The sequence below is a fragment of the Equus przewalskii genome, chromosome X, assembly GCF_037783145.1.
Source record: "Equus przewalskii isolate Varuska chromosome X, EquPr2, whole genome shotgun sequence".
NCBI lineage: Eukaryota > Metazoa > Chordata > Mammalia > Perissodactyla > Equidae > Equus > Equus przewalskii.
The window spans coordinates 82146023-82164505 of record NC_091863.1 but is presented as its reverse complement, the minus strand read 5'-3'; the positions used below and the strand labels follow the sequence as shown (position 1 = coordinate 82164505).

The 18483-nt window shown below is 36.4% G+C and overlaps 1 protein-coding gene across 19 annotated transcripts in view; it reads left to right on the top strand.

The window, feature by feature from the left end:
• The window catches only part of ZMAT1 (zinc finger matrin-type 1), a 207330-nt gene that overhangs the window by 176732 nt on the left and 12115 nt on the right, over window positions 1–18483 (top strand). For 4 of the 19 annotated variants that reach the window (XM_070605056.1, XM_070605057.1, XM_070605048.1 and 1 more), the window contains 4 exons: window positions 4810–4916; window positions 8915–9016; window positions 9094–9268; window positions 10853–10921. In XM_070605056.1, the coding sequence (XP_070461157.1) occupies window positions 4812–4916; window positions 8915–9016; window positions 9094–9268; window positions 10853–10921 (451 nt within the window). In that variant the 5' untranslated portion in view covers window positions 4810–4811. Of the gene's footprint in view, window positions 1–4809; window positions 4917–8914; window positions 9017–9093; window positions 9269–10852; window positions 11138–12332; window positions 14321–18483 lie in introns of those variants that run through there. The other 15 variants (XM_070605052.1, XM_070605044.1, XM_070605051.1 and 12 more) reach the window with 9 other exon arrangements.

The window sequence follows — 18483 nt, the reverse complement described above, 5'->3', positions numbered from 1 at the left end:
AGAACTACATTGGTGGAAGGTTGAACTAGGATAGCTAGGTTGGCTGTTTAAGAGATTACTTGGGGACTCTATTCAAAAACACAGATTCTTGGGCCTCAACCCTGGAGATTTAAATAGATTCGAGGTAGTGCCAAGAAATATTTTCTTTTTTTTTCTTTTCTTCCTTCCTTTCTGTTTTTACAAAAACCTCTTCAGGTTTGACTAAAGAACGGTTAGCTTGATAATGATACTTATGTATACTATGTCTAGATGACAAGACCTTTTTATTGGTCAGTTAGTTACCAAATAGATATTGGACAGCCATTATATGTAAGGATCTGAGCTTGGCTTGTAGGGCAGTGATTCCCAACATGGTTGATCATCAGAATCACTTGTGGGTGGATTGGACCACCTACAGAGATTTTTATTTTAATTCAGCATGTATGATTTTGAAAAGCTGTGTATGTGAATATGATGTGAAACCCTGATTAAGAATGATTTTTACAGGAAGAATTGTTCCTGAAATTTAGAATGTAGATTTTATCATCTTTGAATTGATTAGGAAAGTGTGCTATTTAAAGAAAATTAGGGTAAATCCTTTTAAGTACATTTTAATGTGCATCATCACTCCGATATCTTCTTTTTTAACCTCATATTTTTGTGTATTTTAATTTTTGATTCACTAAAGTTAGAACATCAACACATTCAGTATATTACACCCACAGAGAGAATTTGCCATTGACAAGTAATTGTAGGTGAATTTATTGGATGTAAGGTCAAGGCTCCACTTCTTGCATCAGGAACAACATTGCTTAAGCTTAAACGTAATATCTCTAAAGGTTTATCATATTCATAGCCAGTTCTAAGCTCAGGCTCTAATACCCTGTAGTTTTGATAGATATGCCTCTATATTCATTCCTTCCTTTCTGTGCCTATTGCCTCTCTTCTGGTTTAGGCCTCATGACCTCTTGCCTGTGACTGATGCCTAACTCATATCCCCATTTTTAAGTCACTTCTTTTCCTTTATTGAATGCAATTAAATCCAAATTCCCTAATGAAGCCAATTATGATTTGGCCTCATTCCAATTATTATCAATTATTTCCCTTCATACTCTTGCCTCCCCCCAAGTACCTTTATTCCACTCTTTTTATCTGAATTTTGCACATCTTTTTTTTTAAGATTTTATTTTTCCTTTTTCTCCCCAAAGCCCCCTGGTACATAGTTGTATATTTTAGTTGTGGGTCCTTCCAGTTGTGGCATGTGGGACGCCATGCCAACGTGGCCTGACGAGCGGGGTCATGTCCATGCCTAGGATCCGAACCGGCGAAACCCGGGGCCACCGCAGTGGAGTGCGCGAACTTAACCACTCGGCCATGGGGCCGGCCCCTTACACATCTTTTAAAGCTTAGTTCAAAACCCGTTTTCCTCTCGAAAACTTTTCCCAGACTCCTCAGCAGGAACACACTATACCTTATATCTTATAATACTTAGGCTATTTTGATCTTGAGCTGATAGTTCTTTCTATACATAACTTCCTTACTAAATTGTAAATTCTTCGAGATTAGGAATTATTCCCTTGCTTTGTCATTTCTAACATATGAGACAGTTATGTTAGTATAATGGAAAAAGTCAAGATAATACAAAGTTCGTGCCCCACCAAATAACTCATGTGACAAGTTATTTTGATTTCAATGAATCCCAATTTCCTAACCTTCAAAATGTGGGAAAAGCCACTAACCGTGCAGAATTATTTTAAGGACTAAAGGGGTAAGCTCTAATCTTGTTTGACACATTGAAGGCCTTCAATAAAATGCTCATTGTTTTTTCTTATCTCTTTCCAAAATGTCTACCATACTACTTTGAGACTAACCTCGATGAGTATTAATAAAGCTAAATGATGTCCAAAGGCATTGAGGGCCTGAACTGGGGTAGTATTATGGGAAATGAAAAGGAAGAGATGGATATGAAATAACATTATAAACTAGAATTGACATGAAACAGCGATTTTCTGGGGGGAAGAATGGCTGAGATTTTGAGCCTGAAATATTATGCCGTTTAATAAAGAAAAACAGACCAAGAACTTGTTTTAGGAAATGAGTCGAAGGTAGTAAGTCTAGGCAATACTGTTCTAAATGAAAAGTTATAGGGGCACCAGTAGCTTCATGGGCTTGGTGGAAATTATCTGGGACACCAGTAATGAAAGGCTGGGTTAAAATACTCGGCATTGATATTTCCCAACTTGAGTGTCAGTTTCAAACTTTGACTGTTAGAAGTGGGGGAATCTGGAATTAAAAGTTGATCTAGGAGAGAAATAAGTGTTAAATATTAGGAATTCTTGAATTTCTAAATTAGTAGTTTCCTTTTTTCTTCTTAAAGGAAATTTTCCCTCGGTAATAAGTTATATTGCCACCAAATTATAATATTTACTTATTATTGAAGATTTTAATAGGAAGTTCAAGATCTTACCGCTATGCTCAGATTGCCTATACCCATCTTCCTCAACTTAATATGGACTTATGTCCTGATAAGCCCATCATAAATTGAAAATAACACAAGTGGAAAATGCATTTTTTTCTTTAGATTTTTAAAATTTTCTTTTTCCTTTTTCTCCCCAAAGCCCCCCGGTACGTAGTTGTATATTCTTCGTTGTGGGTCCCTCTAGTTGTGGCATGTGGGACGTTGCCTCAGCATGGTTTGATGAGCAGTGCCATGTCGGTGCCCAGGATTCGAACCAGTGAAACACTGGGCTGCCTGCAGCGGAGTGCGTGAACTTAACCACTTGGCCACGGGGCCAGCCCTGGAAAATGCATTAATACACCTAACCTACTGAACATCATAGCTTAGCCTAGGCTACCTTAAATGTGCTCAGAACACTTACATTAGCCTACAGGTGGGCAAAGTCATCTAACACAAAGCCTATTTTGTAATAAAGTTTTGAATATCTCATGCAATTTTTGAATACTGAAAGTGAAGAACAGAATGGTTGTATGGGTACATAGTGATTGTTATGTGTGTTGTTTGCTTACCCTTGTGATCACGTGGCTGACTGGGAGCTGCTGCTGCTCAGCATCACAAGAGTCTGGTACCACATACTGCTAGCCCAGGAAAAGATCAAAATTCAAAATTCTGAGTACGATTTCTGCTGAATGGGTATTGCTTTCGCACCATGGTAAAGTTGCAAAATTGTAAATCAAACCATGGTAAGTCGAGGACCATCTGTAGTAGTAAATTCTCAAACAAGGGAAGTCCTGAAATACATTTTAGTTAAACTCTTTGCCTTGCTGATTTTAAAGTCAAAGTTAGATAAATCGTATATTTGAAAACAAAGTAAAAATAATTCTGAGGGGGTACTATATATTATAGGGATAATTTTTAACTGTTCATCAAGTCATTTCTGACATGGTCCTAGTTACAGTTATTCTTATCTTGAACATGCAATTTTTTAAGTAAGCCTTCTTAGTCCATACAGTGGTACTGAAAATTAAGCTTAGGTGAAGATATGCAACATAACTCTTAAAATAAATAGCTGTAAAGATTGTAAAAAGGAAAATCCTACACAGTTTTTACAATATTAAAACAAGACAGTTGTACAGAGAACAGTGATAAATTTTCTCCCTTTGTTCCTTTCCTAGCCCCACTTCCCAAAATTAAGCACTTTTAAATTTAATTTACATATTTCCCTATTTTTATATGTGGTGTATATTTAATTTTTATTAGTGTTGGGAATTGGATGTATTATATTTATTCTACAACTTTTAATTCATTTAATATATCATTGGCGTTTCTCCATGAAAGTATGTGTGGTATCAGCTTATCCATTTAAATAGCCAAATTTCAAGCAAAAATTTTTTTTTTGGAGGAAGATTAGCCCTGAGCTAGCTACTGCCAATCCTCCTCTTTTTGCTAAGGAAGACTGGCCCCAAGCTAACATCCATGCCCATCTTCCTCTCCTTTATATGTGGGACGCCTACCACAGCATGGCTTGCCAAGCGGTGCCATGTCTGCACCCGGGATCCCAACCCCAAATCCCGGGCCCCCGAAGCAGAATGTGCAAACTTAACCACTGCACCACTGGGCCGGCCCCACAAGCAAAATTTTGATGTTTTGTAATTTATACCCAAAGACAAACTAGTAACTTTGGCAGAATACATTGCAGCTAAGAACTTTAGATAGAAGTGTGAACCTCAAGTGTAAAAGCAGAAAGCTTTGGCATGTGTTATTTTTTACAGTTAGAAACACTATAGCATAATTTCTAGATGTTAGTATATGAACATTACTTCACAGCTTTTAGGGGGCTTGTGTGAGACTTGTTTGGCTAGATGGGTATGCTAGTGTTTGTATAGCAACGGAGGATGTTTGCCCACCATGGGCAAAGTTCGTTTATGGTTCCATATGATGTTTAGATAACATTGAAGCCGTGGCTCCGGATAAGTTTCAGTCTTAAAACAATGCCTTTCTTAGGACTATCTACTGTAAAACACAAAATTCCAGGGCTAGGTCTTTTAATCCTACCTTTCACTTTTGGTGCCCCAAATCATTTCCTGAAGCTCATGAAGTTACTGGTACCCCCATAACTTTTCATTTGGAGTGCTAACAGTATTGCCTAGACTTATCATACTAAGTAAATAACTCTTGCCATATCAGACATTAGACATAATATGCCCATGTTAGATTGCATACTTGGTAAGCAGAAAACTATTACTGTAGCCTGACAAGCACTCAGATTTGACGTGGTATATGAAATAATATATGGTTGAAGAATGAAAATGATACTTCTAAATATTCATTAATGTGATATATAGTCTCACTTCCCTTTATTTTATTCATAGATATGACTTGGAATGAACAGGAAAAGGCTGAACGTTTTACAGATAACTTTTGTAATGCATGTGGAGTGGTGCTGCAGTTTGAATCACAAAGGATTTCACATTATAAGGTAGGTTAAAAATAATGGGAATAGAGTGTAAAGGTTTTAAATGTAGCAGGTAGACTTCATATGTTATCTTTTTTGATTTTTGCAAGAATCCTAAGGGGTGAGTAAGCACATGTGTGTGGTGATAGATTGTAATTAGTCTTTGGGTGGTGAACATGATGCAGTCTACACAGAAATATAATGATATACACCTGAAATTTATATAATGTTATAAACCAATGTTACTGCAATAAAAAATAAAAATAAAGAATCCTGTGAAGTAGGTGGTATTATTTTCCTTTGGTGGATGAGGAGACTGGCTAAGAAAGGGACAGTAAATTACTAGCTTAAGTTTGGGGAATTCAGGTTTAAAATTAGTCTTTTTGACTCCAAAGCTTGTTTTCTTTTCGTCACATCATTCTGCCTCTCTGTATCCATCAAACCACTATATCCCTCATGTCCTTGTGGTAAATTTAAGGGAGGTGTTATAAAGCTTGAGTAGGAAACTACTAATGTGAATAAGGGATAATATAGAACTCCAGAGTCTTCCTTTACAGTAAGTGAAGGCTGTAAAAACAAAGTGAACCAGTCTTGCACTTGACTTAGCCACATGTTTTTAGGCACAGAACCATAGAATTCTAGAGCTAGAAGAGGGAATGTTTAAGGTTCTTACTCCTTTGGTTTATTGATTAAAAAACAGACCCAGAGGGATAGTGATTCTCCATAGCAGTCATTGGCATGACTAAGCTTAAAAATGATTTCTTCTGATTCCGTGTTCAATATTCTTTCCTTTCATTTGATGTTGCCTCCCATTTCTACATCATATGATGAGCTATTGGATTTCTTTCATATCTGATATCTGGGTTACCAAAAGTACTAGATACATTTACTTAAAGGAAATATAATACCAGCTCTACATTTTTAAACACTTCGCCTCATTTTTCCCATTGCTAATCTTACTGGCAACTATATTTCAGTCCTTGTGTTGATTGGGATTCAATTACTATAATTACAGATAGGGAGTTCATGTTGGCTATGGATTGAGAGGACCTAGGTCCAAGTCTTAACTCCGCCATTGTTGTGTAACCCTGGACAAGTCACTTTACCTTTCTGAGCATGTTTCTTGAACCTGAAAAATGGGAGTGGTAAAATCTCTCTTACTGTATTTGTGGGAATTAAGTGAAATCACATATGTGAGAGTGCCTAGCACATCTTCAGACCCCATAGCTCGCAGATTTAGAGTTAGCAAAGGGAGACGCACTCAAGGGGCTCTCTAATAACTGAGGTTGAAACTGTTTGAATTTAAATTTGAAAAATAGCTTTTTTATGGGCTTATGAAGTACTATTCAGTGTAGAAAATATACAAAAATACGAGAAAACAAAAATCGATCATATTTCTGTCACTCATAGGTAACTGTCATTTAACTTCTCTTTTGCTTATATGGTTGCAGTATGCTTTCTGAGTGTGCAGGCGCACACACACATTTTTACAAGAGAGAATTGTATATGTTGTTTTGTACTTGTTTTTTCGTATAAGAGCATATTCTGGACACTTTTTCCTTTCATTACATCTTTTTCTTTTTCTGTAATGTTTTTATTGTCTATAAAGCATTATATTATGTAATGTTGTAGCATATTTTTCAATTTAAATTTCAGTCCAATCTGAGGGTTTGGTGGTTAAGCTTGTTAAATCATCAAATCAAAACTATACATGACTTTCCATTTATTTGAAAGTGTTTCTGTATAAATATTCTACTTGAAAAGGTGATTTTTTTTCTTTAGCATACAGCTTGGTTAATACTATCAGACTATCTCAGTGTAGCATTTATTTTACATGTAAAATAGGACAGTACAGCTGAAATTTTGAATTTTAATGAGGTTACACTTATTAATATTTCCTTTGTATTTATACTTACATGCTTAAGAAACCATTCTCTGCACTTTTGTCATATAGATATTTCTCTCTGTTTTCTTCTAATACTTTTAAAAGTTTCATTTCTTATGTTAAAGTGTTTACTTTGTTTGACAGCCCATCCTTGCCCCACTGATTTGTAGTGGCGCCTCTATCATATACTAATTTATATATATATATATATATATATATATATATATGTATACCCGTATATGCTTGTTTTGAGGCTATTATTCTGTTTTATTGTATTGCTCAGTTTGCCTGTCACTATAGTAATTTCATCTCATTACTATAGCTTTAAAATAAGTCATGATATCTGGTAGGGAAAATTTATATGACAAAAAAGCATAATAAAGTTAAAAGACAAACTACAGATTGAGTGGTATTTATAACCTATATAATTAACAAAGGATTAGTATCTAGAATGTATAAAGAACTATATATCAATTAGAACAAGAAACAACCCAATAGAAAAATGGGCAATTGATATGAATAGGCTCTAGAAGAGATATTCAACCTCACTAGTAATTATACAGGAAATGCAAGTTAAAGTGATGATGAGCTATCTTATCAAAACCATCATGCCGGCAAAAATTAAAATTTAATAGCATTTAACACTTCAACAGAATGTAGGAAGGTAGAAACACTCACATATGCTGCATTTGAAGTTGTGAACTGCTTCAACATCTTTGGAGAGAAATTTTATAATACCTATTAAAATTGAAAATCCTCATACCTTATAAGCTAAGAGTTCTACTTCTAGGTATCTACTTTAAAGAAACTCTTGAACATGTATTTTAGGAGATATATTTACATATTTTCAGTGCAGAAATGCTTGTAATAGCAAAATGAGCACAAGCATAACTGCCTTCACTAGGGGACTTGATGGGTAGCATATAGAGTGGAATATTAGGCAGCATGTAACGTGAATGAACTAGAGCCTATCAATATTGGCAAATCTTAGTAATATAATACTGAGTTATAAAGAGAAAGTTGAAAAAGATGAATAGAATGATTACATTTTCATAAAAAATTTTAAATGACACTAGTATATAATACTATTTATGGGTACATGCATATGTAGTAAAAGAATAAAAACATGAAATGATATAGACCAACTTTAAGATAGTGGTTACCTATGGGAAGAGAGCAAGGAGGAAGGGATTGTGGGGTGAAGAGATAGGACTATATATGTAAAATATTACCTCTTTTAAAAAGGATATCTGAAAGAAATATAGCAAAATGTTAACGTCTATTAATCCTGGATGGTAGCTATGGGCTTCGGCTATATTATTTCCTGTGCTTTTGTATTTGATGGATATATTTCAGAATTTAAAATTCTGTATAGAGAGAGTGATTGCCTCATAGTTGCTCAGGAATGTTAGTTTCCCTTGTACTTATACCAACATTTTGGTTATTCTTGTGTTTTGTTATATATTTGTTCAGAGATTTTTTCTAATATATTTAACCTAGAAGGGTTCATTTCCTCAGATAAAAGAATTTGAGAAGTAAGCAGTGCAGGGCTGATATGACAGCTCCATGTCATCATCAGGGACTAGGCATTTTCTGTCTTTCTGCTTTGATGACCTAGCTTCTATCCTCAAGATCCCGCATAGTCCCAAGATGACTGTCGGAACTGTGACCTTTACATCTTAATTCCAGAAACAGGAGGGAAAGTTAGAAGAAGGGCTCATCTCCCAGGCTGTTAAGGAGGCTTTCCAGAAATTCCACCCAACACTTTAGATTACATCCTGTTGGGCAGAATCTAGTCACATGGTTACATCTTGCTAAAAGGGAGGCTGGGAAATGCAGTCTTTTACCTGGGTATATTGCCCAAGATGTGTAACTAAGGAAGAAGAAATTTGATATTGGGCAGAAACTAGGAGTTTCTCTTGAAAACAAGAACCTAAAAGTTATTGGCCTCTAAATTATAGCATTATTTTCATTTTAACTGAGATTTAGAGATTTGAAAGGATGTGAAGCTCTTTCATAAACCTGATGTACACTAAATCTATTACAATTCACAAGTGCTGTCCTCAAATTCAAAGAGGTGTAAATTTGGGGTCCCTCTGTTATTGAATAAACAAAGTTATATTGTATCTTTTTTCAGAGTGAAAAACATGCTCAAAATGTTAGGTTTTATTTTCAAATGCATGGGGAACAAAATGAAGTGCTTGGTAAGAAAATGAAGATGGATGTTAGGAATTTTCAGGTAAGTGGCCTATGTTGATGTTGTAATTCTAAACTTTGAGTTATTTAATGTTTCTAACAAGATTGTGCTTATTTCAGGTGCATAGGAATGAAGTAGTGGACAGAAACAAATTTTGTGATCTCTGCAACATGATTTTTAGCTCCCGAGTTGTTGCTCAGTCTCACTATTTGGGGAAAGTCCATGCTAAAAAACTGAAGCAATTAATGGAGGAACATGATCAGGTATCTCCATCAGGATTTCAGCCGAGGATGGGTAAGATTACATTCACCTCTTTAGCTTCAGTACAGGGTCTTTCTATCATTTTTTTCTGACTCTGCCATCCATTTTTTATCGGAGAAACTTTCACTCCAGGGCAATAACTTGATTCTTCTTCTGCCCCCTTAGTCTCTTTCTGTATTCTTGTCGTTTAATATGGAGATTATAATTGCCAGCTGAATTTTAAGAAATAGTATGACCTCTCCTTTTTGGTTTATTAAATCCAAATAAAAGCAAGTGATTTGCTATGCTGCTGTAAAGAAATAACAATGAGCAGCCTGAGCACTCCAGTTTCTAATCAAATCATAAAATCTTAGCCTAGTCTTACTTCTTCCCCTTAGCATCTATCTCAAACTTTTTAGTACTTACCAAAACATTATCTCATATGTGTGTTCAGACCAATGTCTTCACCATAATATAGTTATGGTACAGCATTTACTAAGTATAACTGTAAGCAAGAACATAAGTTATGAAATCTCCTTCTACCCTGATAGCTCATTCCTTTCTCCCTATGAATATAAAGAAAAAGTACCACCAGCATCATCAATCAGTAGTTATTGAATAGTTATTTTTTTTGTGCTAGATTCCAAAGATACAGAGAACTATAAAACGTTGCCTCTTTCTTCCTTCCAGTGATGTTGGGCCACCAGCAAAAGAGAAATCTGACCCAAAGATCTCACTTCTGGCCTGAGGTGGCAGAGTACACCCTGGAAAACCCAACTTGTATTTTGAAACATTTGTGTGCTAGAACAAAAAATAAGATGATTACTCCTCTAGAATAAATAATTTACCACATTTTCACTAGCTTCAGTCCTTTAGGAATAAGGCATGCCTGGCATGGAAAATTTACCAATGTTAATTTCCAACTCATGGTGTAGACCTCATCCAGCATTAAAATGTATTGTTTTCTTAATAAATGAAACCATAATTATTTTTAAATTTATTCTAGTCTCTCTAATTTTTGTATATTTGTTTTTCTGCCTGCCAGTCTAAAGAAAGAATCATTGTGCCCTATAAGAGAAAACATCTTAAAAAGCCTTATCTTCCAGTCCCTAAAATTCATCAATTTGGGCTCAGAATGGAGACTAAATGAAAGAGCTCTGAAATAACTGTAATTGTGGAAACTTATAATTTTATAGCCTGAAACAACCGCATAAATTTTATTTTGAAACAAACACCACAAATCTGGACTAAATAGATAACTTACTGTGCTACTCAAGAAAGACACCAACTTAGAAATTGGCACCATCTGTTTTACCCTCACTGATTTCAAGAACCATACTAGGACGGCTCTCACGCTTTCATTGATTTTTAAAATGAGTATAATTAGGTAATGCCTGATGCTGAACTTTCTTGCCTGTATCTTTGTTGGGGAAACTTGGTGACAGACTTATATTCAAATTTCCATTCTCTCAGAAGGAATTTGTTTTTAACCTGAGTACCTTTATCCAACAGCTCTGTGTGGAAAAAGTCCAAAGATAGTGGGTTTTTAAAGAATTCTAAGTTTCTTTAATACTTTATAATGAATACAACTCTAATAGCTGAACACATGTTGATCACTTCTCATTACAACTATTTCAGCAGGTGTGCGTATTACTACTTCTGCAGAGTCAACTTTTCTGAAGCCCCATGCTGTCAAGCCTCCTCCAGGTGGGATTAAAGACAAGACTATGCCTTCCTCTTCCAGCACTGCTTTGGATTTGAATAATCCAAACAAGTATTGCAAGCTCTGTCCTGCTTCCTTTAATAGTCCGTTAATGGCCCAACAACATTATGTTGGGAAAAAACACAAAAGAAGTGAAGCTAGGAAGAAGTTTGTAGACAAGATAAGAGAGAAACCTCTTCCAGCAAAATCAGATGCAAATGGTAAACAGTAAAAATATCGCAAAACTCTTTCATAGGAAGTCTATGTTTTATAAGATATAGTGGTTAATGTATATACCATTTTATTCTTGTTGAGCAGGAAGTTGATAGTACTCATGGAGCACAGAATTTTAGATAAGTAAGGACTTTAGAGTCCATCTAGTTTTTTCTGTTGGTTTTCTAGAAAATGAGACCCAGACGATTTAGATGACCCTTGTTAATTACAGAATCAAATATAGGTGTTCCCATGGTTCCATGTTATATCATAGATACAGAAGGAAGTTTTTTAAATTAGTATCATTTGGTTATATCATTCAGTCACTATGTATGGCTAAAGTGTCTCTTGGGGGCCAGGCTAGTCATTCTTGGGAATACAAATGAGGATATACCATTTTCCCTAAAGGAGCAAGTGTATAAACTTGTTAGGTTAGTAATGCTTCATTGCAAGAGGCTACAGACATGGATTTTTGTGTACATATTTTTGGTAACCAGAGAAGTGAAACATCATGGTTCAGAAAAGTCTTCATAGAGGAAGTATATGATTAGATTGGTAGAAGTGGGAATAAGAGAGGATAAACCAAGGAGCCAAGAAAGAGTTGTAAGAATTCAGGCACAATAAAGATTCTGATCCTGACTGGAGTGATCCACTTGCTCTTCTAACCATATTTTTTTTTTTCATTTTTCCCCCACAGGCACCTTCTCACTACTAGTGTATTTTATTCCCTTTTCATATTCTGTCTTCCACCCACTTCTTTTCCTCCACTCACTGTTATTTTAAAATTCTTTCCTTACTAGACCTTTTTGCTTCCTGTGAAATGTTCATTACTCCTTCCTTCTTCAGGCTCTATTCTTTGTCGTATGTAACTCCTTATGCTCTGGTTCTTCTCCTGTGTTTCCATTTCTTTTTTGTATTCTTTGGGGGCTCTTGTTTTTACTTCATTACCTAAACATAGGTGTTCCCATGGTTCCATTCTTGACCTTACTCTGTAAACATGATCTAATCTGTTCCTCTGATTTCCTCTCTCATCTGTATGCTTATGACCTTTCTGTCAAGCTTTAGACTCATATATCTAAATGGCAGCCACTGCTTCACCTGGATAACTCATAGCTGTTTCGAATCCACTCAGTCATTCAAAGTAGAAACCTGTAGTTAACTGTGGATCCTCCACCACCTCCTTCTTCACTTTCTGTATCTAATGAAGCACCAAGCCATAACTATTTTAAGCACCAAGCCATAACTGTTTTACCTCCTGAATATTACTGTGCTCTTATCTCCAGCCCTGCTCTTCCCACACTAGTCAGGCCCTCAGCGTCTTTCCTAGAGCTTTGCTACTCAAAGTGTGGTTTGTGGCTAGTGTCATTGGCATCACTTGGGAACTTTTTAGAAAAAAAAATCTCAGGCCTCACTGCAGACCTACTGAATCACAATCTGCATTTTAACAAGATCTCTAGGTGATTGGTTCTCACAATAAATTTTGAGAAGCATCGTTCTAGAATATTGCCACAACCTCCTAACTACTCTCCTTGCTGTCAGTTTTGTCTCCCCTAAACCACCATCAGTTTAACCACTAGAGTGTTTCACCTAAAGTGCATATCTTTCCATGTCATTCCCCTGCTTAAAAATCCTTAATTCTTGGGGCTGGCCTAGTGGCATAGTGGTTAAGTGCACACGCTCCACTTCAGTGGCCCAGGGTTCACAGGTTCGGATCCTGGGTGCAGACCTACACACTGCTCATCAAGCCATGCTGTGGCGGCGTCCCACATACAAAATGGAGGAAGATTGGCACGGATGTTAGCTCAGAGACAATCTTCTTCAAGCAAAAAGAGGAAGAAAAATAATCCTTAATTGTTTCTCTGTTCTCTAAGGATAAAATCTAAGCTTCATAGCTCTTTACCATCTTGTCCCTGCCTTCCTTCTCCAGGCTTATCCCCTGCTACTTCCTGCCATGATCTATGTGGGTCAGAACCTGCAAACTGCTTATGGTTCCCAGAAACCGTTACCCTATTTCTTGCCTCTGTACCCTTGTTCATGCCGCCATTTTGCCTGGCACATCTCGTCTCTCTTCTCCTACTCACTCTTTAACATGCTACTTTCCTGGAAGCCTTTTCACTTCCTTCAAGGTTTATCTTCTGTGCTTCCTTAACCTGCATATCTAATAATCTCTCCATGTGTCTTTATCTCCCATTAGAATGTAAAGTCTTTCAGGGAAGGTACTTCATCTAGTTCATCTGTATTTCCAGTGCTAGAGATAAAAACTAGCACAGAGAAGGCCTACCTCAATAGAGATTAGTTTAATACATGATTTAGCGAACTATTGACCTTTATATATTGATTGCTAACCCTGTGTTTGTACTATTTAAGTTTGCTACTTAATGTGATTCAACATATCGCCCAAAGTTACATAGAGATCTGTGTTTTTATTTAGGATTTTAAAGAATATTGATTTAGGCAAGTATGGAAATAGAAGTGATTGGGCTTCTGAAAGTAGTAGATGTTTGGAGAAATGACAGACTTCTACTTGTTGGGGTATTTTTCCTATTGCTGGGCTGAGGGTATCTGAAATAAGTGACTTCTAGTTTAGTGGTATTAGGTAAATTGGAACTGAGTCAGTTATGAGAAGTGTGTGCACTCTGGTCACTTCTGAAGAGAGGGTCATTTTAGCACTCTGAAGTTTCAAGGTTATTAGAATGAGAGAATGAGAATTTTGGTGAAATTTTCATCTGGCCAGGGAGAGAGTGCTGATCATCAGCATAATTTAATCCACTCATTGAAGTCATTTTACACTAGCCTCTGAAGCTAGAGCTCAAAGAACAGAGTTATCCCTGCTTTGACTATTCCATTTTCAAAACAGTAAACATTTAAGAATTAAAAAATAGTTGAAGAATTTAAATTAGCTAATGAGAATTTCAAAGAACAGTAATGGCAGAATCCCGTAGTATAAGTGAGCAAGTGGTAAGACAAAAACAATTTAACACGTGCCACTTTAACTATTTCACTCTTCACCCATTTCTCCCTTCTTTCTGTCTCTGCGTTCTTTTCCGTCTGCTGTTGTTTATATATATTTCTACTATATCTAATCTTTTTCTCTTTTTCTTCATCATTCTCACTGGTTTCTTCATGTCCCCATCCTGCCCAGATCTTATTAGCACAGGAATGGCTACCATAACGATATGGAACTAAAGTATGTATGTATTTTTTATTTATTGTATTTGTTTTGTTTATCTTACTAATTTCTAGCCCCATTATTGCACTTAGATGTCTTACCTTCACCTGTAACTCAACATATCTCAAATTTAATTAATAATCTTCTCTAAAACCAACTTGACTTTCCTCTTATCTGTCTTTGCCGGTAGTAGCACTGTTTATTGGTCACCTACACTTGAATCTTTGAGGGCATCTTTGACTTCTTAATTTCCCTATATCCTATCCATCAGCAAGCCTTATCACGTATTCTTAGAACTATTTCTCCTTCCTGTACCCTTCCATTACATATTATATTTCCACTACCATCGTCTCACACTTTAATGCTCTAACAACCTTATGGAAGACTTTACTTAGACCTCATTGTTATTCTTTAATTCCCTAGTAGCAAGATTTCAACCCTAGATCAATTCCACAGACACGACCTTTTCTACTTTTACATTCAGGATACTGAGTGATGCTATGGAAAATTATTTTAAGGCTAGAGAGTGGGTACCTCTACAGAGTCTTGGTATCCAGCTTCTATGAACTTTTAGTCCTACTTATCCTTTTCCTTTTCCTTCAGTTTCCTCTCAGCAATGATTTGTAAACCTACACCACTCTCCAAGACTCTACTCCACTGTTCCACACTCCTGCTTCTCACACCCTTCAGGCAAGCTTATTCCTTATTTCATGAAGAAAAATTTGGCCATCAAATGTGAATTACCAAGTATCTTGCCTTAACCAAATCACCCCTTAACCCTAAGTTCCCCTTTAATTCCTATACTTTCCCTTTCTCCTCTTAGCCATATTTTTTGTTGCTGTTGGTTTGTTTGGTTGGTTTTGGTTTTTTGTTTTTCAAATACACTCTTACTGTCTTCACTGTTATTCATTCCTCAACTCACTGCCATTTGTTGACACACGTTCCCCCAGCGCTCCACACCAGTACTCTACCACTTCACTGAAACTCTTCTTCACAGGGTCCTAGTGACCTCTAAATTTCTAAATCCAATGAACATCTTTACTCCATTCACTAATTATTCCTTTAAAAATCTCTACTTCCATAGCTCCTTTGACATCACTCTCTACTGTTCATCCTGATAAATCTGTCTTTGTAAACTTTTCGTTGGCCCCTCTTCCTCTGCTATCTTAGTTTAAAGAATAAAAAGAACTTTATTCAGAGTTTTTTCATTATGTTGTTACTCCTATGCCCACCCATACATTGTCCTCAGGAGATCTCATGCACTCTGACTGTTTTAACTACCTATGCTCTGACTTCTCCAAAATCACTCTGATCTATCTTCTGCCTTTCAAACTCTTATATCTAACTGCCTGTTGGACACCTTTACATGGAGATCTCACAAATATCTCAGACTCTGTGTGTCCAAACTCAAACTCACCGTTGCTTATTCTCCCACCTCCTAAAGCAGCATTTCCTTCTGAAGTTCCAATTTCAGTTAACAGGATCACCACCCACTCAGTTGCCAAACTAAGATCCTGAGATTTATTTTAGACTCCTCTAGATTCCTCCTTCTCTCTTATTTCCCACATTCAATCAGTCACAGTATTACTGGTTTTAGTGCTAAATATTTCACCAATCTTCCTGTTCCTCTCTACCCCTACTGTGGCCCTTCTAGCCCATGCCCTTCTTATCTCTTGCCTGGTCTAGTATATTTACATAAATGTGCTCTCCTTACTTCCAGGCTTGCTCCTCTCAAATTCATCTTCCATATTGCAGCTAGAGGAGAGATTTCTTTAAATACACAGCTGACCATGTCACTTACTACTTAAACCACTACAAGGTTTCCCATTGCAAAAATAAAAAGTCTAGGCTCCTTAGCATATAATGTAAGTGTCTCTTTGATCCAACATTCTTTTGCCTCTCCCATCTCACCTCCCTATATTTTATTCTACAACAATTCCAAATTTTGAGAAGTTCCTGTAAACACTTCTGTGCTTTTTTTCTGCTAGCTGCTCTGCCTACAATGCTCTTCTCAACTCTTTTCATCAAGTTACTATGTTTCATCCTTCCAAGTTTAACTAAGGCATCGTCTCTTCCAGTAGCCCTCTTCAGACTGCCCTATTGTGCTAAGTGCCTCTGCTTCTTTGAGCTCCTTACTCCTTAAGCATATCTTTCTCTCACATTTTGCCACATGAGATTGAAATCCTCTGTTCATGTATCTGTTTCTCACTTTGATTTGTGAGCAACCTGTCCATTTTACTCATCTTGTACCCCCAGCATCTAGCGTGATGTTTGGTGCCACATAGTTGGTTGTATTGGTTGGATGAGATTATTTGAATTCAACACATCGTGCTCATTTCTCTCTCTGCCATACCTAATATTGTTTTCACCCCCTGGAATGCCCTTATCTGTTTTCCTTACAGTTCAAATCCTTCTCATCCTCCAAGGTCCATCACAACTTCCCTCACTGCTCTAGCTCTTGGTATTCTCCCTTTCCTCTGATTTCTCATAGGCGTTACTGTTCAATTGCATTAATTATAGCCCCTTCACTGAATTAGCCACTTGAGATAAGGGATTATATTTTATTCTGTAATATCCTTCTCAGCGCTTTAAATGGTAATGAGTATATAGTTTTTCTCAATTAATATTCCCAATTGTTTATTTAGAGGCAGTATCATGTAGAGGGATAAACATAGATTGAGAGAAATGTTTAAAGTCACTTGCCCAGTTGCACTTCAGATTCCTTAGGTATAAAATGAAAATAAGGCTACTTCACAGGATTGAAAAAGGATGAAATGAGGCAGTATATACTGTACCCATCACAGAATAGGTCCTCAACAAACGTTAGTTTTTAAAAAATGTCTGGTTTTCCTGTCATGATTTAAAAACAGGTGAATTCGATATTTTCTGTTTTTCGTTATCAGCTAAATCCCACATTGTTACATTTTTGTTTACGTGTAGCTCTCAACTGATTTTCCCCCATTTAAGATATTAGACAAATGATTCTCATCCTTGACTGCATATTAGAATCATGCAGGGAGCTTTTAGAAATCCCAAATATGTAATCCCAAGGCCATTCATCAAATCAATTAAATTGGAATCCCTGGGACCTACACATTAGTGTTTTGTTTTGTCTTTTTTAACTCCCCAAGTGATTACAGTAAAGAGCCAAGATTGAGAACCACAATGTTAGACTATAAAGACATACACTTCCCCAGTTTATGCTTTGAAAACGAAAACCTTAGTCCAGGGAATTAGAGGATAGGGCTGTGATTAGGAGAAGAGTGGGCCCCACAAGTGTTAGGTCATGGAAAATTCTGAAAGGTACAAGATGCAAAGAAGCTTGAGTTTCTGGGTGAAGTTAGAAACAAGGAACCTTAGCAGGGCTGAGGGCAGCAAAGCTGGATAGGAGCAAAGAGCAAACTCAGATAGGATAATGGAGAGTATAAGAAACATAGTGGAGACAAGTTTCAGGAGGGCTAGACCAGGAATTTTGAACTTGAGGTCAATAAATACGCCTCATATCTTTATAGAAAGGATTTGCACCATTTTTATATATTATTTTCTGAGATGTCTATATCCTAGAAAAAGATAAAGAATATCAGTGTATGAAAAAGACAAGGGCTAAGGTAACAGTAATGAGACTACAGTTCCATAACTGCCTCTGGATCTTTCCTATCTGACCTGCATCTCCTCTAAACCTCTAAGTTACCTATATTATAATCTTCTGATGTAATTTATGAAGAAACAAAGGAGGAAATGAGGAGAACATTATATATAATGTAATTTATAAACACTAAACAAATATGTAAAATCCCTGAAATATAGTCGGAGTTTATAATCATAGTGAAGATCATTGGCTCCATAGTCTAGGGCAGTGATGTTCAACAATGGCTGCAAGAAAAATCATCTAGAATGGTTTCAAAAAGTAAGAAAGTCTGGTTCCACCCCTAGAGATTCTGATTTAATTGATCTGATGCGGAGCTGTAACATAAATATTTTTAAGGTTTTCCACCTGATCCTAATGTGTAACTAGCTTTGAAAATCTCTAATCTAGAGGAAACCAAGACTCTTGCTTATCTTGTATAACTTGAGTGCCCTCAAAATGTATGGTATTGGCCAAGCAAATCTGAGCCTTAATTTCCACATCTGCTAAATAAGGACGGTAATACTTTCCTGAAAAGGGTTGTTGTGAGGATGTAGAGT